The sequence below is a fragment of the Suillus fuscotomentosus genome (assembly GCF_016647785.1).
Source record: "Suillus fuscotomentosus strain FC203 chromosome Unknown F5891scaffold_73, whole genome shotgun sequence".
NCBI classification, from domain to species: domain Eukaryota; kingdom Fungi; phylum Basidiomycota; class Agaricomycetes; order Boletales; family Suillaceae; genus Suillus; species Suillus fuscotomentosus.
In genome coordinates this window covers 93,833-116,303 of record NW_024539585.1, presented here as the reverse complement: position 1 = coordinate 116,303, position 22,471 = coordinate 93,833, and the positions used below count along the sequence as shown (strand labels likewise).

The following is a 22,471-nucleotide window of genomic DNA, read 5'->3' as shown; positions in this document are numbered from 1 at the left end:
AACTTGGGGTCCAAAGCGAACTCTATTTGCGGATTGACCTATAAGCTGAACCCAGTATCATACCGATCTCATTTCTGGACTCCCACAAGGGGAAGACGATGCAAAATGACCCACTCGCGAAAGCCCATATGCTGTCGAAAGAAACTCGGTGAGTACTCCATCGAACCGCATGTTGACGTCGAGAACTCACATCGAGCAGGCTGTCCAGAAGGTGTAAAACTTCTTGCTGAAGACATAATGAGAGAAGAATAGTGGCAGTGGGACTAATTCTCTATCAGTTGTGTAGCAAATAGAATAGCGCTGCAACACTGACCAAGTATGACGACAATCAATGTCAAAATCGACGAATATATAAACGCCTTTCTGAATACCGTCTTAAGAGATCTGAGACGTTGTTCATCATCGTTCTCCAACCCAACCTCCATGATGTTGGAAACAGGTTGTTTCAACGATGACCGCTTTTCATCCCTTTTCTCATTTTGCGATTCGGTATCTGATGCTCTGTATGAAGTGTCAACGCCTGAAATGTCGCTCCCGATTGTGTCTTCTAAGGTGGCGATTGCTCGGGTGCCCGAGAAGTCATAGTCAGCAGGGTCTGTAGAAAACAATCAACATTAGATACTACAAGGCAGCAAGGACGAACTCAAGAGCGACACCCCCACTGTCAAAATTCCAGAGAAAAATAGTCCCGCGAGACTACTGCATAGGGCGGAGTACGGTTGCGCAAGGTTACTGATGTTGATTTGGCCTGAAATTGATCAGCATAAGATAGGCGGTATTTTGAAAGATCAGACCGTATATCTTCCAGCATCCAATCATCCAAGCCAACATTCCGAAACATGCACCGCCTATAGCACCACAGAAAACGCCTGCTTTCGTAAGCTTAGACCACGAAACGGTAAGTCCAATGGGAATAACTGCAGGGCTGAGTATACAGCCTCTGTATTCCAGATAGTCTCAGTACTTCACTTCATCTCGCAACAATCAAAAACCTTACTGGACATAATATAACTTTCCCACGAGCTCATCAGTAGAGGCCATCAGCATAGGGAACGATCTAACTCACCCATCCAAGGTCGATGTGAACAGCATTCAGCTATCGAGTTTGAGCTCATGCGGTAGACAAACGGTGGGATGAATGACACTTACAATAGTTGCCCAACAGCCCATCCAGACTGCCCAGAAACATATGAAGCAGTGAGATACCCTCACTATCTCATCGCCAGTGGCGTTGGGACGGAAATAGGTCCGGTATATGCTAATGTACGGGGTCATTCCCCATAATAATATCCATGCTATGTGTTACCTACTCATACGAACTGATTGAGTATAGTCAGGTGATTGCGTTTGGAAGGATGATGTGGCAACTCACAATAGACTGGATACGCCGATGAGCTCAGCACTCGCGGCTGAAGTCACGGCCATACTGATATCTTGTCAGAACATTGTATCTTCCCACCATGATGTATACGTACAATACTACAAGGAGCACGGTGATCGCGCCACCTTTGCCCATGAGCACAGCAGCTGCAGCAGGAGCTGCAAGACCCGCGCTAATCTGACTTGGAGAAAGCGGAGAAGGATAGGTGGGAAAGTTTGGCTACAAATATCGGTGAGCTGTTATCTTTGGGATGTACTGGAACTGGACTTGCATTAGTAATAAGAGCGCGAGCACTCAGACCGAGACAAGATGCAAATGCCCATGGAACAGCAAACCAAGAAATACCACCAAGCATCTGTCGAGCTGTCAGCTTGTTTCAGAGCCCACGAACGCGAAACTGACGTATGCCTTGGTGGTCGATTCTGGATGACTTGCGATTGCCTAACTTGCTCAGCCAGGAGCATGTTGCAAAGCGTAAGGCTCACCCTTTGCCAGTAACCTATGCAAAATATTCCATAAGAAAAATGTAGACTAGATAATGCATGTATTAGAGCCAGACCTTGATCGCAGAAGACTCCGGTAAAACCAGAAAGGATTGTGATAGCACCAAACACAAGGCCTTGATCGGATTTCATGGTCAAGTAGCTGCCCCCTTGATTACCTACCACTGGAGTGATGATGCTAGCCTGTTCTAAGAGATCATAGAGTCTGGAGACACTGCCAATGGCAGGTGATGTTCCGCTATCAAGATATTCCATGATCGACTAGCCCCACGCAGGAGAAAACACTCACTATGCTCGGAATGTGAATATGTAGATGATAATGAACAAGATAATGGTATGACTCCAGTCGCAGATAAATGTCGCGCGCAGACCACCAAAGATGACATAGAGAGCAATACCAATAGGGAGAAGAAAGCATGCCGCGGTGGTGTTCATGCCGGTCAAGGCGTTAACAGTTGCAGAGCCTCCAACTATCTCAGTCATGAGTGAAACTGACAATTGAGAACAAAGATTAGGACATACGTAGCAGAGACCCGCAGACCAATAAGATACACAGAAATCCATAAAATGTAAAGAGAATGTGGGCACTTGTCCCAAATCGGGTCTTGACAATCTAAATGCCAATGAACAAGTCAGAATACCTTCCGAATTGATTATTCATACCTCAAGGAATGTATGGGCACCGTTGGCGTTCTGCTTCACCTTGGAGGCAACCATGCCAAACATAGCAACCTGAATGGTGCCACCGACACCATACCACCTACACAGGGTCGAAAGTGTGAGCTAACGAGGTAACCGCAAGTCCTAAAGATACACACCAAGGACCGCTAACGCCTTTCAACTGCGATCAACGCGCATCCCGTAACGGATATAAAAGAAGTCCTTACCGAATGTATATGCAACAGTGCTCGATTGCAAAAGCGTAGCGCTCCATGTCCACGCGCTTACGCTACACGCACGTTTAGTCCAACAACACTTGGGAAACCCAAACGAGTAGTAGTACGCACATTCCACAGCATATTAGGCCAGGCTTCCATTGATCGTGAGGTGGCGTTCAGGTGTTTTAAAATACGAACTGTACCTTAACACTCCGGGAAGCACTCTTGTGATAGTTTAGAAATTAGAACAATTATAGTATTGAACCATATCATACCGTGAATTCTTCCGAAGAAGCAGGAGAAAATTTGAAAAATTTGCGTTGCAGTGTGGTCAAGATGAACATGACGCCTGCGAAGAAGAACCCCACACCTGAAAATAGTCAGTCAAAAATTTTCAAGCTTGTTAGACATCATACCAACAACAACGCCATAACCAACGCTCTGGGCTTCATGCAGAAGTTTGTGAGCGATGGAAGCATTCAAAACCTAGACATACCGAGGAGTGGCTTGAACTCAGAATATGACGGCTCGCTGGACATGATAAATGTTGAATGGGAAAAGCTGCTAACCCCTCAACTTGTTGGCGAAGTGTTGGTGTGCCGTGATATAGGGTCAGCTGTTATCTTGTGAGATATTCTTAGAAATGTTGGATCTGGGCAACTGTCAGATGGCAGCAAGATATGAGCATCCAGCACCTGGTAAATCTACGATAACACAGAGCGTGAGTGAGCTGGAGCTCTAAGTTAGCTAGTTGATGGTACCTACCGAGCGGCATTCCGACAAACAAACTGAATCCTCGGATTATCAAGGCATGGTGATTGGCTTACCGAGAAGGCATGAGTTACGCATGACGATACGCATACGTACCACTTTTCCGTTCAAGCATAGTTACTGCCATGAACATGACGTTAAAGTTGATTGGCGATGGAGGAAAAAGTTTCAGAGCTGATTTTTGGAACCAAAATTTGTTGGCATTTAGTTGCAACCGTTCTACTAGTAAACATATTGATGCGCAACCCCAGAAAATGTCTTCGAGTGAATGCGGTGTGTTTCATTGGATCTGGTCAGCTTGCTTCGCAAGCCGAGCTCTATTCAATCGGGGGAAGAAAGCGGGGTTAGCAGCTCAAGCGCCCGCAACCACGGCTCGCCGCTTCCGGCACAATTGAACACACCTGTTCCGAGCTGCAACGACACGTATGGTCCTTTCTTTCTCCTCCTTTGTCATATTCTCCCAGTTTGCAATCCTCGATAAGGTCTTGAAGTTATAATGAGACGATTATTTGTCCGAGCGTCAAAATGGCTGGCTTACCCCATCACTATTCACTACCATCGGACCTAAAGCATCGAGTTTGATAGTCTCAGAGGACCCCAAGGTGACTTGTTTCGCATCATCGTTTTCTGGAGGCGCGATGAGAAGTGGAGTAGCACTTGGCATCTGCTGGTCGTCATTTATATTGGTAATCGCTTCAGACGGAGCCATCTCGGATTCTGCTTCAGGTCGCGACCGGAGTATCAAATATCTGGGGCCAACTCTTGTCACTCTTGTGAGGATCTAAGCTGCCTATTAATGGACAGTGAAAGCTGAACACAGAAGAAAAGTATTTGCTCGACCATTGGCAATTGCTAGAAGGTTCCGAACGTAGCCTGGACCCTGTCGTGCGACGGAATCAACCGAATACCAAAATCAGTCACGAAACTTGAACCAGGAATCAGCAAAGGCCACTTCTTCAACAGGTATCGGTTTGGGCAGGCCTCAATATCGACATACTCGCGTATTCGTGGAGGTCTCACTGCTGGCACTCCTCAATGCACTACGTATATATGCCACAGACGACATCGCTTACATGACACTTCGTGAGTTCACATCGACAGTCATATCTAGAGGACGAGGTTCTTTGAACATCGCTTTAGACCCTTGCTTCGCCCAACCACCGCCACACAGGGCGCATGGACCAGCTATTCCATCAATCGCCGCCAAACCATGAAAACGTGCCGCGCAGTGCTGCCTGTGTCATGCAAGGACTCTGAAAATGACTCTGAGGAAGATGAGGATGAGTATAATTCCGAATACGGGGATTAGCTTGGTGACTCCATCAAAACATGTGTTTTCTCAGATTGAGAAGATGTACTTGGATGTAGGCGCCCTTCAGGTGTATCGCTATTTTCCCAAACTGGACGGACCTGTACGATTCCCGTGTGCGTATGGCCCACTAATACTGTTTCACGACGGATATCTATGGTGATCAATAGCCACGCACGATCACTGCTGCCAGTCCGAGTCGAGTGCTTTCACGGACTTGGATCAATACTGCGCACATCCGACGTTGTGCGATGCAGATGCTGGGGCTACTTCGATAGATCGAATGGAAGTTACGACAAAAATGGCGCCGCGCCGAGTCAAGAGTTGTACGAGGAAGGAGCTATGGACATGCACGAAACCTTGGGCGGTATCCCACAATGCATGCAACTTCTGACTCACTAAAGATGCAGAAGAGGAGCGAGAAGATGCCAAGCAACGACGCGAGTAGGCAAAGGGTTCAACGACTCGCATGATGACTCCGAAGACGACACATCATCGCTCAGGGGATGATGACTTTAATGATGAGTAAGAGATGAGCATGAGGAGATCGATGGCGATGGTTTATGAGTTCGAGGAAGACTTGTAGTACTGGAATTCAAAGAGACTAGCTTGGACCGTACCAAGAGTTGATACCGATGATGACCATGACAGATGGCTTGCATTTTAACGTACCAACGCATAACTGCCTTATGTAATATATGCGATACGCCCTGATTGAGTTGTTGGCCATAAGGACGAGGCCAACATCAGGCTGGACTTCTGGGCGCACATTCACAGTAAAGTTGAACGCTAAACCTACAGAACACTTGTACTAACCAGGGAAGAGTACAGGGGAGTTGGAAGTGCAGCTGCGAAGCTGCATCTGCACGCCTTGGATTGAACGCACCCTTAATCTGACCTCCCGAAGGTGGTGTGATATTGACGGGCCGCCACTGCGCATACTATGATAAACGGTTGATTACGACCCGGTCCGACAAGAACTGTCAAGTACCTATTTAGTTCTTTTGCTGTGACCAACGTAAAGGGACATTACTGATCATTGCCGCCACCGCCAAACACCTTCGCAGATGGCGAACATCAGGGTCATAATAGTGGGTGCTGGAATTGCTGGTCCCGTGCTTGCAGTTTTTTTGAAGATGAAAGGCTACGACCCCGTCATATATGAGAGACTTCCTGGTCCAGGAGAAGGCGGAATCGCGATCATGTAAACACCCTCGCTCCTCCTTTTCCTCGTCAACCCAATACTAAATGCTAGAGACAGGCTGCAGCCCAACGGCATGCGTGTTCTATCACTCATTCCAGGGCTCCTGAAACATATACCCGGCCATTCTCCAGATAGGATGATTCACTGTTCCTGCTTGGATGAAGTGGAGGATATCCTCGTTGATAGCGATATTTCGCCAGCGACGATGCGAGAACGATATGGCTTTCCCAACATTGGAGTGCGGCGCCCAGAGTTCCAACAGCTTTTAATCGACACGGCCCAAAAGCATGGCGTCGAGATCAAGTGGGGCCACGAAGCCATCGAATTCGAGCAAAGTGAAGATGCAGTGGAAGTCACGTTCGCAAATGGTACCAAGGACACAGCGAGCTTTGTCATAGGTTGTGATGGGTTGCATAGCAATACCCGGATTGCGCTCTTTGGGAAAGAGAAGGCACGCTTCACGGGAATGGTGCGGGTGAGCCCATTTCGGTGACGTTCCTGGCGTGGGGGCTGATATTCAAGTGATTTGCAGGTCGGTGGTGTGTCTCCTACGCCGCCTGTCCTTCAAGGGAGCTTTGCCAGGGTAGACAACTACGGGGATGGTCGTCATATGATTGCGTATCCCGTTGCGGAAGATGAGTATGCATGGTCGTAAGTGCGCCTTAATTACCTGTTCCAAGTTTGATTATCCTGGGAGTCAGCATCACAACTCGAGGAGCTGAGGCCAAGGAGAATTGGAGGATGCAGAACGCGGAGCAGCAGAACGAAATCCGAAAAGGGCCTTTCTCTGCTTGGGGGTTTGGGGCCGGAGATTTGGTAAAGACCGGCCAGAAGATCGTGAGGGTAAGTTCCCTCGTGATATACTTGCGAGTGTTTGAAATGGACGTCTTCCAAGTATGGTCTCTATGACCGGCCCGAGCTTGAGTCGTGGTTTAAGGGAAGGATTGTTCTTTTGGGCGATGCAGCTCACCCAACCACTCCGGTACGAAGGTGGCCATCCATTTTCATGGCGCTGATAGATAGAATCGTATTTAGCATCTGGGCCAAGGTGCTAATCAAGCCTTCGAAGACATCTACCATTTTATGCGGCTCCTGGGGAAGCACAATCCATCTGTCGACCAGCTGTCGACAGAATTATTGTTACGAGTGTTCACTAATTACCAGGATCTTCGGCTACTGCGTACATCAGAGCTCGTAAGGGAAGCTAGACGACAAGGAGAAATTCGGGTGGTCGAAGGGGTTGACGCATGTAGGGCTAGAGATGAAGCAATTCGAACGCGATTTAATGATGACGTAGCGAGGAGGGCAAGCGACGAAATGTTATCCGGACCATTTACCGAGAGCGAAATGTAGTTATTCTACGCGAATGTCTAGATCTTGTCATGCAGCTTGGAGCGTTCACGACCGTCAGATTCAGAACCGCTGTAATGCATATTGAAAGAAATATCAATCGAAACTGGTAGTTCTAATTGAACATACCTCGGGCTATAAGGAGTTCCAGCTTTTGGTCTTCATCAACAACCTCACTGTTCACCGCAAAGTTATTCTTGGAATACTCTTCCGAGTCTCTCTACTCACCACCGTGATTAGCGTTGCCGCAGGCTCTGTCTTTCACAATGCAGCATCCCAGAAACAGCCTCTCTTGCATCCCGCTTAGCGAGCTCGCGTCTACAGTCGTTGACCGTATTCCTCTCCTTCTCGAACAACTCCAAAATCTGGAGGCGGAGGAAGCTTTCCTAGACACCAAGATCCTGCTACTACAAAACTTGCGGCATCCGAGATCCATGAACATCTCTATGGACGCAACAGAAGCGCAGCTGGGCACGAGTGACGCCGAAAATACGCTGAAAAAGATACATATAATGTCAGACGGTACGCGCCATCTCAAACGTATCTTTGTTCAGGCTGAGCGCTAAACGACAAAATAGGGACCCCAAAAAGGGATTCGGATATGTCAGGGAAGATTTCTTCATGTCTCTCCACAACAGGCAGGGGAGGATAGTCTAGACACTCGAAGAAAATTCTGACATGGTCTCGAAGAGATCGAAGAGAGGAAGATATGACAAACATGTATAACGGACAATTCTTTTTAGTACTGTAGTAGTAGTTCAAGAACCCGTTTGTCATATATCACGGTCACGTGAAGTCTAGCGCCAAGTTCGGTTCTTCTCCGACATTGATCCGAATCACTTATTCATCCCTCTAACGACCATGGAGCCCAGCAGCGCTGCCGCCGAGCTCAGACGATGGCTCACTACCTATGGCGGTTTTATTCACCCGTCCGTCTCTTTGTCCCAAGGTGCTCGATCTAACATGTAGACACTTTGTATCCTTTCCGCCATTTAATTTCACCGCCAGACAAATTCGGACTCTCTGCTATCGCGCAAGACGCTATCGATGCCGACACTACGATTGTGTCTTGTCCATTTTCACTGGCCATCGACGTGGAGTGTTCCCTGCGTGCTCTGACAGCGCTGTTTGGCGAATCGACTCTCGTTGACCTGCAGTCGTGGTCGGAAAGGCAACTCATCTGCACTTACTTATGTTTACACTGGATCTTCCCCGATTCAAGGTACGTTGAACTAATATTGTCTCTCTACGTGCTATTCTGATGATCATAATACATTACAGTCAAATTCCCGATGTCCTTCGACATCTTCCCTACTTGAAAAGCCTTCCACCTCCGGACGCACTGCTAACGCCCCTTCAATTCACGCCATCTGAACTCGAGGCCTTCCGAGGAACTAACATCTACGGCGCTACCCGCGATCGTCAGGAAACCTGGAATGTTGAGTGGAATACATGTCGAACCTTTATCCACGCCGTTAATTCGGATTGGGCTGAAAGATACACTTGGTACGCATCTCCCGTGCTTGTTTTCTCCGCGTACGCCTCTCAAACCAGATCAGGGACAAATATCTAAGAGCATCGACGTATCTTTCAACCCGCGCATTTCCGTCCACGCTTCTGTCTCGATCTCCTACGCTGCAGACCACCTCCTCGAGTTATCCGTTCATGCTTCCTGGCGTGGATATCCTCAACCATTCTCGTGGGCAGCCTGTTTCTTGGTGCACGTCGTATCCAGAAGGAAGTACGAAAGAAAGGGATGAGTCGGCCACTATTTCCATCATCTCACATACCACGACGCCTCTTGGCGAAGAAGTCTTCAACAACTATGGGCTCAAAGCGAATGACGAGCTGATCCTCGGATATGGTTTCTCGCTGCCACAAAACCCGGATGATAAAATTACGTTACAGTTAGGTGGGTCTTCTAACAAGTGGGCGATCGGTCGTCTTGCAAGCGGTGTGGAAGGACTCTGGAACGAAGTGAGGCGATTGGTGGCTGAAACCCCGGATGAGATAGGGTATGAGGACGATTTGGAAGCAGCACAGCTGTTGTTAGAAATGGTTCAGAAGAAGTGCGATTTACTTCCCGATCTCCCGGACGAGAACGATGCTAGCATACGCCCGGCGGTACGATTAATGCTCAAACATTACCTAGAAGGTGGGTCGTCGGGAAAGTCGTTGCGGGGTTTTCTGACGTTGTTTTGCAGGGCAGCGTGACATTCTTACTTCATTAAAAATGCACTTTGAGGAGAGACGAGAGGCCGCGATAGCGGCCGCAAGGGATGAAGGCATTGAATTAGTGTTTGATGAGGAATGAATATGGAGAATTTGAAAGAGGGTCTATTGAGGGCGCACACCCTAGGTGCCTACGACATGTGTAGCGATATGGAAAGATGTGTAAGAACCAGGTCTAGAAGAGATAGCCCAATGCCATGAGCATTCAGACTTCGGATGTACAGTCCTAGTCGAGAGTCAAGAGCGCTGGGGCCAACCCGAACAAAATCGCGACTAAGTCCCATATATATTGATCAATATTTGCGACACAACGAAAGGATAGTTTGATTGTATTTTCAGATTGTATTGAAAGACAACAGCTGGGTGTATTTTTCATTTGGGGAAATGCAAGAAATTACTGGAAAAGGCCAGACTGCACTGTGTTTCCGTTTCCCGGAAGCAGTAATCTACGTGGTTGTGCTGTGAAATCATGATCCTCATGGAGCTTGAACGTAATTTATATTAGCTTGGTTATAGATACTAAATGAGATACCTACCAACGAGGAATTTACAAACAAGTCCAGATCATTCTCCGGCTCGCCCTCATCGACATCACGAACCACCGGACCCAAAAAGATAAACCACCCAAATGTCGCTATCGGATCTTTCCACTGCAAATTCCCCCAGAAACATAACATGACCACGAACTCCAACGCCCACGCCAATGTAGAACCGAAAAATATGGCCAAATCTTTTAGAAGATCTTCGGTATGCATGATATTAATTGGAGTTCCTGAAGATGTAGTGCTGCGACTTTACCTGTCCACTTCCACTCCAGTCTCAAGGTCTCACGATCGTACCATTCGGAATCGTACCATAGTAGGATGGATCCCCACAATACACAAAAGGCCCAGCATAGTAGCCAAAGGCCGGATAAATCCTCTTGGCACATTCTGCGGGTAGATGGAATTCGTACTAGGGCGACAGCGAAAAGCCAGGTTGCCGCCATGCTGATGACAAAGCCCACTCCGGTCCAGGAAGGGAACACATTACTGTTGATGAAATTGATGTTTATGAGGAAGTGAGTCCAGAAGACGACACATCGATGTGCTATTATGTGAAGTGCCATTGTGATGGGCGAATCTAGAAAGATTTAGATAAGAGTTGATGGTACTTGCAAGCTTGAAGCTTTGAAGCCGGAGGAACGAGGGCAAGGATGCGTAGTTTCGCGTGAAAGATTTGGATAGGGGTAGATATTGTACCCGCGGTGTGACCCGCCTCAGTGTGACCCGAAGGATAGACGCCAGCCAAAAGCCCAAGGGGACTGATTCACCCGTGCATTGCCTCTTGGTACCATTCGCGAACGTGACTTTCACTGCATCTTCGCTTTGCTCGAATCAATGACTTGATGGCCCCACTTGATCTCGATTCTCGGTGCCATGCTTTTCAAGGCCGTATCAATTAAAAGCTGTTGAAATTCTCAGCGCCGCACTTGGGAAAGCCAAATCGTTCTCGCATCATCGCTGGAAATATCGCTCATAGTAGTAGTCCGTCTTTCTTTTCAATGGGCTCGCTGTTCTTCTAGGTACAAGCGACACACTCAAAATCCAAACCCTGTGGATAACCATCCCCCTCCTCACAACCACAGGTTGACCCGCAATTAATCCACCTCTACTCTTATGCTGGCTGTGGTTCAGGAGGGAGAGCAGCAGGTTTGCTCGACGCGCTGATATCAGCATTGATCGAATCCCTTTTGGTGTTGACGGCGAGATGGTCAACGATGACGAAATCCAGGAGAATGTTGTTAGGTGAGTCCGATCCCAATCTTAATCCCACTTTCCCCTCCCGTATGATGTTGGGACGGAACTACACAGAATTTTGTATATGTTCGTGACGAGCTGCAACGGTGCATTTCCAGCTGTGCAGAAACGCAACCTTTGGTCTTTGAAGGGATTACTACGATGTAAAGAGAAGATTATTTGAATACACTAAATCTAATATCACATCTGTGACAATACCATTTTAATTATTTTCCTATCTTGCTCAAGTCATCCTAACCACTTTCTTCCCGTCCGGAGACAACGCTATACAGTTCACTTTGATGGAGTCCGAGGCCGAGAGATCCGAGATAGGACGAGGGGAGGAATGATAGGTCCGAGCGCACGCCATTTTGGACATAGACGAGCGACGTATATGACGTCTGCCCGTGTCCTGCAAATCTTTTTCAATATTTCTCTCTCATATCCAGTAACCATGTCACTCACCTTAAAAGGAGCAGCTCCAGCGTCCGAACGTTCGCTTCAAACGAACTGAGATGTACGTATATTCTCGTACCCGCCGTTTACGTTAACTAACGGCTCGGAGTTACCTTTGTTGTCTAGGTACATAGATCAATAGAGTCGTTTCAAACGAACTGAGATTTACCTTTGTGTTCTAGTGATACACTCCTCGTCGTTCTCGGTCCCGCGCTCGTAATATCGCCTTTACACTTCACCTTCACCTTCACCGTCTCTCCAGTCTTCTCCTATCTGTTTCCCGCTCTTCAAGTTCCACACTCGCAGCGAGCCATCCGATGAACAAGTCATGATTCGCTCTCCACCTGGCAGGTGTATGATGCCTGGGACCCTTTCGGTATGTCCTTCAAATTTTTGGCAAGGTGTTATCGTTAATGTCTCTTTCGTTTTAGCGGTGAATGAAGCCATATTCCAGAATTTTGACTAGAGCAGTGGAGTGCGGTCTCAGCTTTCATCGATCAAATTTCGGAATTATCACTTACGAGGAGGTTTTCTCAGCAGCGATAGTCAGGCAGCGGGGAATGATGGTTCTGGTGTCAAGTAAGAACTGAATCCACTGCTTACTGGTATATTTCTTTACATGTTGTATTCTGGTGTTCGCTTCACAGCAGCATAAGCTGTGCACCTAAAGCGCCTGAACACGTGATCACATTCCATTGAACGGCTGGTGGTGAGATTGATGCTCATAGAAGGTGGGTCATCGGGAAAGTCGTTGCGGGGTTTTCTGACGTTGTTTTGCAGGGCAGTGTGACATTATTACTCCATTGAAAATGCACTTTAAGAGGAGACAAGAAGCTGCGATAGCGGCCGCAAGGGATGAAGGCATTGAATTAGTGTTTGATGAGGAATAATACGGAGAATTTGAAAGAGACTTTCTTGGGGGCGCACGCCCTAGGTGCCTACGACATATGTAGCGATGTGGAAAGATATGGAAGAGCCAGGTCTAGAAGAGATAGCCCAATGCCGTGAGCATTCAGACTTCAGATGTAAAAACTTTCTCGTCAAGTTGCAAGAACAACAAATCAGGATCCTCGTGGAGCTTGAACGTAATATTGATTAGCTTGGTTATAGATACTAAATGAAATACCTACCAGCGAGGAATATGTAAACAAGTGCAGATCATTCTCCGGGTCGCCCTCATCACGAAACGCCGGACCCAAGGTGATCAACCACCAAAATGTCGCTATCGGATCTTTCCACTGCAAATTCCCCCAGAAACACAACATGACTACGAACTCCACCTGCCATGCCAACATAGAACCCAACAATATGGCAGTTAGTTTTAGAACATCTTCGGTATGCATGTACATTAATTGGAGTTCCTGAAGATGCAGTGCTGCGACTTTACCTGCCCATGTCACCATCTCCGGTTTCACGGTCCCACGATCGTACCATTGGAAGACGCATATCCACAATGCCGAAAAGACCGAGCATAGCATGCAAAGGCCGGATAAATCCTGTAGTAACATTCTGCGGGTAAATGGAATTCGTACTAGGACGACAGCGAAAAGCCAGGTTGCCGCCATGCTAACGGCAAAGCACACTCCGGTCCAGGAAGGGAACACTTTAGTGCTCATGAAAATGATGTTTATGAGGAGGTGGGCCCAGATGTGGGTATAATCATGTGCTCGTAAGTGAAATGCCATTGTTATGGGCTAATTTAAAAAAATTTAGACTAGAAGCGCGTAGTTTTAAAGATTTGGATAGGGGTAGATATTGTACCCCTGAAAGAAGGATGCCGGCGGACTGTTGTATGACAATTGCCATAAATAGTATGTCATGAGCATCAGAAGGTTCATGCAGGCAGGAAGCACATTCGACCACCTGTGCGCTGGTTCCATGCTTTGGATCTGTTGGCCAAATCTAGAAACTTCAACAGGTAAGTTCCACGACAACGGCACTGAACACACTTTCAATTTCATAATAGTCACACTATTCAATTTACCTGTGGGGTTCCTAGCCGCACTACTCGGTGCCGCAATATTCATGTACTCAGCGGCTTTTTTCTCTCCCGGAAATATCCACTTCCGACATTCATTATTTGGCCAACACATCTCAAGGCTTTTCCGAGACGTCAAAAAGCCTTGCTGCACATGTCTGAGACTTGCATCTGTTCGTTTTCATCAGTTAACGACAAGGAATTTGATGCAGACGTACCTTGAACCTTCCCATCCAGGGTAGTATTGAAATAGACCCTAGATCCGATCATACGACGTACGGCCCTGCGATAAAAATTGTTTCATCCACAAATATGATTGATTTCGGTCAGCGCTACATGTGTTACAGATCATAGGTCCATTTTGGTAAGTAAGAGTGGCTTATCGCCTTGACGGAATTCGACAGGAGCGCAGAATAAACGCACCTGTGTTTGGTGACTGCCGGTTCGGATGTTATCAGGCTGCCGCGTTCGTAAGCCCGGTTTTACTGTTCGATTTTCAACTTCATACAGGTGTTGACACTAATCCAGGGAGTGACATTTTTGACTTGGATGGATCTAAGAGAAATGCACGAGCCAAGGTTCACGAAGTTATATGGACCTTGAGAGGGACAAAGGAGGTTACAATGCTCCGGTGATGGGTACTTGAGTCACCAGCACTTGATGCGAAATCCACATCTTTGGATCTTTGCACGATATGTCCTTACTAGCTGAGGATGACCGTAGCTTGCTCTAGAACAATCCACAGAATATGATCTGACCTTGGAGCGGCATCCACCCGCGTGGTTCTCTCATGCCACGGCGCAACGTGAGTTCCTTCAGAGCATGAAACTTGTCTTCAAGGAGAGTCCACGATAGAATCATAATCCATGAGCTGGAAGTTGAAGGTCGCAAATTGGCAATCTTGCACTGAAATGATGAAAAGCTCGTTTGACCTCACTTTCAAGCTCGCTAGATTCAACCAGCTTCGCATTCTCGTAGGCCAAACCAAGTAGTGTGCTGTAGGCTGCAGTATGCAAACGTGAGAGTCAACAATTAAACAACAGTACAACAAACGCTAACTATCGGGATTCGGATGTGACGCTTAGAATCCGAGGACCGACTCGGAGGTCAACCAACAGTATTCCTTCTCTTCATGCACGCACAGCGCATTTTGCTGCACCAAGTCGACGATCGTCTAAAATTCATTCAAATGCGTGTCTGCACCTATGGCGTCATATACGAAACCATTGCAAAGTTGATGCGAGTGCGGCCTCAGAGTAGGCCCATCAAAAATGACGCAGAGGATCTTTGACACGCACCGCAAACTGTAAGGCGCACTGGCAGGAGAATAGGAAGGTCATATGGCAACCAAATGACAATCGATCTTTAGCGTGGTCGAAGCATCAGTATTGAAACCATGAATGATTATGACTGGAAATATATTACCTGGTCGACGTTTTGCTGCACTTCGAAAGTCTATACCAATGCGCTGGTCGTACATTGCAGTGTCAAAGATACCCCTGTGTCCTCAGGTATGACTTTCTGCCCAGCAATAACGCAGTTTCACCTTTATAATCAGTTATTTCACGCACATGCTGTCGCTCCATCCGATCCAGACTTCTGGATTCAGGCTGCACCAGGACATGCGGATGTCGCTTCTGTGTTGTCTTTATGAGCCGCAGCAGTTCAAAGCAATGCCAGAGACGACTGTTCAACGGTGAAGGCGGCTTTTGGTGCTCCCTTGAGTCGATGTCATGGGTAAGTGAATTTTTGCTCCTTTACCGTTCACGGCATCCGTATCACCTGTCCTTCTGGGCCAGGAGGTTATTCCTTGCGATTTATGTTGTCTTGCTCTTCGTACAAACACTAAAAAGCGATCGGTTGTAGGCTCTCAGTTGGGTCACAAAGACACACCTTTACGTCAATCGACTAATGTTGCAAGGCGGCGATCTCCTTCAACTCGGATGTGTAGATATGAAGATAGGAAAATCAAATGTTGGTCGAAAATATTCTCTAGCCTGGTCAGAGGAATCAAGTTGGGCCAGAATCTACGACGGCATGTTATGGTGTGATAAAGGAAACCAGATAAAATTGTGAGTACGCGCAAGGAAATGCTGTTATGGTGATCTTTCCTGTGAAGCTTCGCTCTTGAGTGCCCTCGAGTTGGATGCTGGCTGTCTCTAAAAGCACGGGTTTAGAACGTGATGCGAGTGGTGTACATTGAATTTTGCATCGCCTCTTGCACCTCGCGTGGGTTCGTTCTTGGTGACCGTTGTTGACAAGTTCACCAGACAGTTTCTCCCAGAGCACCGACATGACTCGTGGAGACCTGATGAGTCTTGTCACTTATGCGAATCGGCCATGGACTTACGATTATTCAACTATTTCGCGGAGCCAGAAACATAAGTTACGATGCCCCAATCAGATTGTTGACCTCAGGGGAACACAAACATTCCACGGTTCATCAACGGCGCACTTCTTTTTTTTATCATCGTGCACTTGAAACAAGACTGAAAAACTCAAGTGTGGAAGAAAAACCGACGCGTCGAACGAAACAACCACCGTCCGTTTAGTGAATAATGGCGCCCCAAAGACAATCTTCCCCGAAAGGAAGTTCCCAGTGGAAACAAACCTCGAGAATACCAGCGGTGGATGAGCATATACAACGGTGGCCTTCACCCTCTGTCCCTCATCTACTGGACTTTCTATCACCACGGACGCATACAGACAACCTTAACATCTCAAATCACTATATGGGAGCCCAGGTACGGCTCTCCCCAGCTTCAACGCCTGTGCTTTCTAACCATATCTACTTGTCACCTCCAGATGACCCAATCCACCCCCCCTGCCTCCTCACCACACAGTTCGGATTCTTCCGAAGCAACACGACACATAGGAAGCAGTAGCATGCATATGGGTCGATTACCCGGGCCCGAGCCCGCATACATTCCCTATCCAGGCTACGCCACCTACCACCCGTACGGTGTGCCGCCTCATTGGACGCGTGGTCCCGCGCCCCAATACACGCCTGTCGTACCTTCGACTGATGCGGGTGCTGGAGTTGCGCACCACGCGTTCCAAGCGGGACAAAATGGTCATTACCCCCCTGCAGTTGATGTCTCGCGCGCCACTCAGATTGGCCAATACCTACCGCCAAATGTCGCTGCTCCCCCACCAGCGCGCACCCTATATCATCAACTCTTCCCATCTATTCCGGGAGTGGCGAACCCTTACGCGTACGCTCCACCTATCCCCCACCAAGGAATTTTCAACCAGCATCACGGGCCTGAGCTCTCAATGGGCTCTGCTTCCTCGTCTCTGTCTCAAGCACCAAGCTGTCAAGTCCGTCGACGCTGCAAGGCCAAAAAATCAACAACAAGCTTACACAAGATATACAGCGATCCGCTGTTCGTGAGTTTTTTTTTTCTCATCTCATTGAGGTCGCACTCTCAAACCTTGGGACAGAAACCCGTAGTTGATGAATACGGTCAACCCACAGGGAAATTTGTTTGCTCGATAGACGGCGGGGAAATTGGACCCCACGGCTATCGTAAGCACACATTATCCGACAAACACCAAGGCTCCAAACTAAAGAGAATTAAATGTTCTCTTTGTTCAAAGTCGTGCGTATCCTAACTCTTATGATTGACGCATCTCATTATTAACGTTGTGGTGACTAGTTATACGAGAGGTGATTCGTACAAAAGGCATTTGGACAACGGCACGTGTAAACGGGCCACAGCTGTGGTCGCCCCGCCGTCATACCCAGCTGGTGAAGACTCCGGAACTGTGGTCGCTCCGCCGTCATACCCAGCTGGTGAAGACTCCGGAAGCTCTGCTTCTCCCGCACCTGTGGCAGCACCTACCATAGTGTTTGCATATGCTTGCCCGTACCCTAGGTTTGCCCCGCCAATGTCTCAAAACGCACAGAGTGGAACACCCAGCTTCACGACTTCTGTAACTGTCTCTCAACTAGAGGAAGAGGAAGAGGAAGAGGAAGAGGAAGAGGAAGAGGACGACTCTGATTTTTGGGAGGCTAATGAGATTTAAGGATGCATGACCAAATTTAACCGCTACTGATTGTTTTATTGTTTGCTGTCAATAATTACCAATTACGGATACCCTTTCTATTGTCTATGGCACAATAGCATGCACACTATTGTGATCGCTATATATTATTGTTATTGTCATAGCGATCTGATGATTTGGTGCGGTGCTAGAGTTGCGCACCATGTGGGACAAAGGGTGATTTCTTGCACGCCACTCACTGTGTTCACCGCTACTTAAATGCTGCTGATCCCCTACAAGTATGGTGGTCCAAACGCAACTTAATTAAATCACGTGCACGCACAATTTTTACGCACGCACAGCAGAATCGCGCGCACACACAGAAAAAATCGCGCGCACTGTATCAAAGTACTAGATAAAAAGGAAAGTTTTGTATAAAGAAGAAATTGTAGTATCAAAGACTTGTGCAAAAGTAATACTTATCATAAAATGTATCTATTTCCTAAGCCAAAGGTTATTATTCTTGGGCTTTAGAAGCATATCAAATGTGGGCGGGACGAAGATGCTGGAGTCTTCAAGGCATGTGCCCTACTAGTACCCTGTGGATGACCACAACCCAGTTCCTTGCGAGAGTTGGCTGTCAATGATGCAACATTCATTGCCGAGGAATCCGTCAATATCGACGACACAGCCTCTTGATAACGTTGTTGAGGTCGCAATGCTGAATCATACGGAAATATTCCCACGGTCACCGCAGCATCCTGTCTTTCCGACGTCGTTCTCCTCCATCATGGTATATGGGATTCCTTCAGCAATTCTATTTCGACTTTCACTATTGCTTCTGTCACAACTAGGGAACTGCACGGGTACGGGTACTGCCGGGTACGGGTACAGGTCAGGATTTCGTGACCCGCGCAAATACCCGTACCCGTGATGTACCCGTCACAGTCGCAGTGTAGCCATTCTACGCTTGGGTGCATTCGCAGCGCGCGCACGCAGCGCATGTAGAGTCGACTCTAGATGTGCGTGTTTTAATGCTACTTCATCACACTAATTATTGTCAAGTCCCACAGCTGAATTCTATTGTCATGTGAGTTGTCCTTTATCATTCTTTCTTGTCTTTACTCCTTGCTCGTTTTCTCAGACCTCCGCTGCACCCTCTCATACATTGCACACGCACCCTCTCGTACATCCTGCGCAGACGATGACCTCTCTCCTTTCATCACCACTTGCTATCAATTGCCCATCTCGTGATACCGCCAATCTCCACACCGGATTGCGATGCCCCACCATCTTCTTCAACACAACACCTGTCTTCAAGTCCCACAGACGAAGCATTGTGTTGTACGAGCCCGTAACCATCCGACATTTATCAGGGAAAACTGCGACTGCATTTATGCGTCCTTCATGACCTTCAAACCGTCGCAGGGGAGTGGTGATTGTACTGAGCTCTGACATTTTACTGGATGTTGATGGTATGGAATATGGATGAGGCTGAACTTTGGAGGGATTATGTCTTTCTCTAAGCTGCAGAGGGTGTATGGTGCGTTTTATGGTGCTTCACAGCTTGCCTCATTTCAATAGATGCCCAGGACTGCTCCTTCGAACACATGTATATAGCTTAGGGCAATACCATTTCTCCATCCAACAGACTCCCAAGATCCTTGTGTACACAAGAAGCATACGTGTGCACCTTCATAACATGATATATGCACTGACAACAGTGTGTTCAGGTGCAAATAAGAGCCTCGTGTGTCAAGGAAAGCACTTTTAGCATGGAATGCGAGGTAATTCCATTTCACACCGAACCCACTCGCTCACTAACAACATTGCCTCCCAACAGCTCTACAAATCGATAGAACTCACCCCCCCCCCCAGTCACATCCTCATTCTCGCACACGTCAAGTACATCCATGTCCGCAAAGACGTGCTCACAGAGAAAGGTGTCATTGATCTCACGAAGTTCAAGCCTGTCGTGCATTTGGGCAACATCTTGTATGCCCGGGTTCCTTCTTGTGCCATCCACATATGTTCGAGTCACGTCAGCATTCGCTGATGTGTGCTGGACATATGTGCTAAGCACTAGTGGTGATACCTATGGTACCTGCGGGTAAACCCTGCACGGGTGTGGGTACGGGTCTGAGCTTGTTGTACCCGCCAAAAACCCGTACCCGTCAGAGTGGGTATGGGTTTTTGCCGGGTGCGGGTGCGGGTATGGCCTCCAATACCTGGGGTTTACCTGTGCAGTTCCCTAGTCACAACCTCCGAGCTCTCATCATCAATATTTAGTGTTGCAAATGAATCTGTAGCACTGCTCACAACTGGTAGGGTCAAAATTAATGTTGTTTTATTGCCAGGGATATTATTGGAAAGCCATGGCATACCTCAACATCGCTTTCTCTTGGGTTCTTCCACCAACCCTAGTGTTGTCTTGGAACTTGAACTCAGTCGCTGGCCAACAAACTCGATGTCAGAATTGAACATTTTCCAAAAGCTGACCCTGCCAAGATGTTGTGACCGCCAACACTCTGATGTCTTCTATTCTGGTTGGGATACTATTGCACAACTTGATTTGGTCAAGATTCCACAGGTTTGCAGTGATTTCTGGGAATCTTCCATCGCAAACGTGAAGGAAACAAGGTGTCTCTTGATGGAATATGGATTTGTGGAGGACAAGCTTGAGGGGCTGAGAGCCCGGTTGATATCTCACTAGATTAATTTGTTTCCTATTCAGCTAGTACTACAATACTGCACAATTAGTATTTATAATATAGTAAGGAGCAACTTGCGATTGTCGAAAACAATGGTCGAGTCTCTGCGCGTGATTTTTTTGTGTGTGTGCGTGAAAATTGTGCGTGCACTTGATTTAATTAAGTTGCATTTGGACCACCATACTACAAGACCCATCTGCGCATGCCCTGTATCATCGTGGGAGTTTGCACCTCACGGAATAGATGATGTGCGAACCCCCACGCGTATGCTCCACCCATCCTGTACCAAAGAATCCTCGATCAGCATCACGGATCTGGGCTCTCAATGGGCTCTGCTTCCTCATCTCTTCCTCAAGCACTAATAAATAGATTTACAGATACGCAGGACTTGGAACAAAGAACTCCGTATCTCAACTCTTATGATTGATGCATCTCATCATTGATTTTATGGTGATTAGGTATATGAGATGTGATTCTTGTAGAGGCACTCACAGTTGTGGGCGCCCTGGCATCATACCCAACTAGTCCAACACAGAAGCAGAGCTCCTGGAGTCTTGACCAAGGCTTGATGAACTCCACTTCTCAATTAGACATGGTCACAAAGCCCACCGAAGAAGCGGCACATACTACAGTGACCTATCTCCGTATAATACGAGGGAACAGACGTGCATAATATCCCGTATGATATGGGCCAGCGGACCATGGGCCCATGATAAAAATATTCTCGACTATGACGGATGGGCCGGGAGGCAAATTATTCCTGATGGAGGCGGGTGGGCCCATGCAGGGAATATATAGAGTAGATGAGTGGGCTGATGTAAATGAATATTAGGTAGACGGGTGGGCCGAGGTAGCTGGATATTATGCAGATGGGTGTATTAAGGTAGATGTGTATGAGATAGATGGGTAGGTACTTGTTATCACATTCACGGGTGGGCCCAGACACATATTAAATTAGACGGGTGGGCCAAGGGTATTATAAAATATTGTATTATACGGGTGGGCCCAGACGCATATTAATTAGACCGGTGGGCCGAGGGTGTTGTATGGGATGTTGTATTAGACGGGTGGGCCGAGGGTGGTATACAATATAGATGGGTGGGCCCATGTGTATCATAATTGTAGACATGATGGAGCTGAGGTAGTTGTACATCAACCAAATCAGAGGAGGTAATAAATCAAAGTTACCAAGTTCCTGGAGCATCAGGTGATCTCCTGACATGGCAGTGCGAAGCTTGTGTTGCCCAATGAGACGCCAAGTTCCGGCCACCAGAATTTGAGTCAACTGTACCGAGTTCCGAGTTCCGGGACCCGGAACTCACCACATAAGTTGGTTAATACTTTTTGATGGTGCACAGGTTGTCTTGCAGAATGTGGAATCCGGGGTGCGAAGCTTGTGTTGCCCTACGAGAAGCCAAGTTCCGACCACCAGAATTGGAGTCAACTGTACCGAGTTCTGAGTTCCGAGTTCCGGGACCCGGAACTCAACACATAATTTAGTTAATACTTTCCGTGTTAAATGGCCAACCAAAGTTGAGATGTTTCTGAAGAGAGCAGCAGGTGCTCTCTTGACATGGCCTCTGATGGTGCTTAGGTTGTCTTGCAGAATGTGGAATCTGCAGTGCGAAGCTTGTGTTGCCCTACGAGAAGCCAAGTTCTGACCACCAAAATGTGAGTCAACCTGTACTCAGAGGAGGTAATAAATCAAAGTTACTGAGTTCCCTGGAGCAGCAGGTGGTCTCCTGACATGGCTGTGCGAAGCTTGTGTTGCCCTATGAGACTCCAAATTCCGACCACCCAAATATGGGTCAACCGTACCGACCTCCAAGTTCCGGGACCCGGGAGTCGACAAATGAATATCTGATGACCAGCAAGTCAACCTTACTCAGAGGAGGTAATAAATCACAGTTACCGAGTTCCCGGAGCAGCAGGT

At 47.6% G+C, this 22,471-nt stretch overlaps 8 protein-coding genes across 8 annotated transcripts; 3 read left to right on the top strand and 5 right to left on the bottom strand.

The window, feature by feature from the left end:
• Positions 1–22: 22 nt before the first annotated feature.
• On the bottom strand, positions 23–3,301 carry F5891DRAFT_960822 (Na+/solute symporter; the record flags this gene model as incomplete). The annotated part of the gene is made up of 22 exons (XM_041375773.1): positions 23–131; positions 191–263; positions 314–595; positions 644–748; positions 795–956; positions 1,063–1,096; positions 1,150–1,258; positions 1,373–1,426; positions 1,476–1,600; positions 1,644–1,736; positions 1,784–1,822; positions 1,867–1,880; positions 1,941–2,122; positions 2,174–2,354; positions 2,407–2,497; positions 2,548–2,644; positions 2,703–2,718; positions 2,772–2,833; positions 2,892–2,914; positions 3,038–3,132; positions 3,179–3,208; positions 3,259–3,301. The coding sequence occupies 22 exons, from the start codon at positions 3,299–3,301 to the stop codon at positions 23–25; spliced, it is 2,019 nt and encodes a 672-aa protein (XP_041220511.1).
• A 632-nt stretch (positions 3,302–3,933) lies between these two features.
• F5891DRAFT_912666 (uncharacterized protein) lies at positions 3,934–4,182 on the bottom strand (the record flags this gene model as incomplete). The annotated part of the gene is made up of 2 exons (XM_041373649.1): positions 3,934–4,017; positions 4,072–4,182. Coding segments are annotated over 2 exons (195 nt in total), but the record flags the coding sequence as incomplete, so codon positions are not given.
• Positions 4,183–5,716: 1,534 nt separating this feature from the next.
• F5891DRAFT_700319 (uncharacterized protein) lies at positions 5,717–7,408 on the top strand. The gene is made up of 6 exons (XM_041372855.1): positions 5,717–6,046; positions 6,104–6,521; positions 6,579–6,697; positions 6,748–6,889; positions 6,942–7,028; positions 7,082–7,408. The coding sequence occupies exons 1-6, from the start codon at positions 5,910–5,912 to the stop codon at positions 7,397–7,399; spliced, it is 1,221 nt and encodes a 406-aa protein (XP_041220509.1). The 5' UTR covers positions 5,717–5,909; the 3' UTR covers positions 7,400–7,408.
• Positions 7,409–8,214: 806 nt separating this feature from the next.
• On the top strand, positions 8,215–9,901 carry F5891DRAFT_1060476 (uncharacterized protein). Its single transcript, XM_041362880.1, has 5 exons — positions 8,215–8,345; positions 8,405–8,618; positions 8,678–8,902; positions 8,956–9,551; positions 9,601–9,901. The coding sequence occupies exons 1-5, from the start codon at positions 8,258–8,260 to the stop codon at positions 9,708–9,710; spliced, it is 1,233 nt and encodes a 410-aa protein (XP_041220508.1). The 5' UTR covers positions 8,215–8,257; the 3' UTR covers positions 9,711–9,901.
• On the bottom strand, positions 9,893–10,847 carry F5891DRAFT_1060474 (uncharacterized protein). The gene is made up of 3 exons (XM_041362879.1): positions 10,427–10,847; positions 10,165–10,370; positions 9,893–10,112 (listed from the first exon to the last, which is right to left on the bottom strand). The coding sequence occupies exons 1-3, from the start codon at positions 10,734–10,736 to the stop codon at positions 10,023–10,025; spliced, it is 606 nt and encodes a 201-aa protein (XP_041220507.1). The 5' UTR covers positions 10,737–10,847; the 3' UTR covers positions 9,893–10,022.
• A 1,467-nt stretch (positions 10,848–12,314) lies between these two features.
• Positions 12,315–12,890, bottom strand: F5891DRAFT_1060469 (uncharacterized protein). The gene is made up of 3 exons (XM_041362878.1): positions 12,643–12,890; positions 12,510–12,593; positions 12,315–12,441 (listed from the first exon to the last, which is right to left on the bottom strand). The coding sequence occupies exons 1-3, from the start codon at positions 12,725–12,727 to the stop codon at positions 12,380–12,382; spliced, it is 231 nt and encodes a 76-aa protein (XP_041220506.1). The 5' UTR covers positions 12,728–12,890; the 3' UTR covers positions 12,315–12,379.
• Positions 12,831–13,375, bottom strand: F5891DRAFT_1060468 (uncharacterized protein). Its single transcript, XM_041362877.1, has 3 exons — positions 13,250–13,375; positions 12,993–13,192; positions 12,831–12,940 (listed from the first exon to the last, which is right to left on the bottom strand). Exons 1-3 carry the CDS (start codon positions 13,368–13,370, stop codon positions 12,875–12,877), a joined length of 387 nt encoding a protein of 128 aa, XP_041220505.1. The 5' UTR covers positions 13,371–13,375; the 3' UTR covers positions 12,831–12,874.
• A 2,897-nt stretch (positions 13,376–16,272) lies between these two features.
• On the top strand, positions 16,273–17,307 carry F5891DRAFT_1060465 (uncharacterized protein; the record flags this gene model as incomplete). The annotated part of the gene is made up of 2 exons (XM_041362876.1): positions 16,273–16,584; positions 16,646–17,307. A coding segment is annotated over exon 2 (568 nt), but the record flags the coding sequence as incomplete, so codon positions are not given.
• Between the last annotated feature and the right edge of the window lie 5,164 nt (positions 17,308–22,471).

What these genes read in the sequence shown, in the direction of transcription:
- F5891DRAFT_1060469 (XM_041362878.1), bottom strand. Translation starts at nt 12,727, where the DNA reads ATGCCTTCATCCCTTGCGGCCGCTATCGCAGCTTCTTGTCTCCTCTTA. An exon ending in AGTAATAATGTCACACTGCC is followed by an intron (nt 12,594 to 12,642) that starts CTGCAAAACAAC and finishes CCGATGACCCAC; the next exon opens with CTTCTATGAGCATCAATCTC. An exon ending in TAGGTGCACAGCTTATGCTG is followed by an intron (nt 12,442 to 12,509) that starts CTGTGAAGCGAA and finishes TTCAGTTCTTAC; the next exon opens with TTGACACCAGAACCATCATT.
- F5891DRAFT_1060468 (XM_041362877.1), bottom strand. Translation starts at nt 13,370, where the DNA reads ATGTTACTACAGGATTTATCCGGCCTTTGCATGCTATGCTCGGTCTTT. An exon ending in GGAGATGGTGACATGGGCAG is followed by an intron (nt 13,193 to 13,249) that starts GTAAAGTCGCAG and finishes TGCATACCGAAG; the next exon opens with ATGTTCTAAAACTAACTGCC. An exon ending in TGTTTACATATTCCTCGCTG is followed by an intron (nt 12,941 to 12,992) that starts GTAGGTATTTCA and finishes ATTACGTTCAAG; the next exon opens with CTCCACGAGGATCCTGATTT.
- F5891DRAFT_1060474 (XM_041362879.1), bottom strand. Translation starts at nt 10,736, where the DNA reads ATGGCACTTCACATAATAGCACATCGATGTGTCGTCTTCTGGACTCAC. An exon ending in ACTGGAGTGGAAGTGGACAG is followed by an intron (nt 10,371 to 10,426) that starts GTAAAGTCGCAG and finishes TGCATACCGAAG; the next exon opens with ATCTTCTAAAAGATTTGGCC. An exon ending in TGTTTGTAAATTCCTCGTTG is followed by an intron (nt 10,113 to 10,164) that starts GTAGGTATCTCA and finishes ATTACGTTCAAG; the next exon opens with CTCCATGAGGATCATGATTT.
- F5891DRAFT_700319 (XM_041372855.1), top strand. Translation starts at nt 5,910, where the DNA reads ATGGCGAACATCAGGGTCATAATAGTGGGTGCTGGAATTGCTGGTCCC. An exon ending in GAAGGCGGAATCGCGATCAT is followed by an intron (nt 6,047 to 6,103) that starts GTAAACACCCTC and finishes TGCTAGAGACAG; the next exon opens with GCTGCAGCCCAACGGCATGC. An exon ending in CCGGCCAGAAGATCGTGAGG is followed by an intron (nt 6,890 to 6,941) that starts GTAAGTTCCCTC and finishes ACGTCTTCCAAG; the next exon opens with TATGGTCTCTATGACCGGCC.
- F5891DRAFT_1060476 (XM_041362880.1), top strand. Translation starts at nt 8,258, where the DNA reads ATGGAGCCCAGCAGCGCTGCCGCCGAGCTCAGACGATGGCTCACTACC. An exon ending in TGGATCTTCCCCGATTCAAG is followed by an intron (nt 8,619 to 8,677) that starts GTACGTTGAACT and finishes AATACATTACAG; the next exon opens with TCAAATTCCCGATGTCCTTC. An exon ending in GCTCAAACATTACCTAGAAG is followed by an intron (nt 9,552 to 9,600) that starts GTGGGTCGTCGG and finishes GTTGTTTTGCAG; the next exon opens with GGCAGCGTGACATTCTTACT.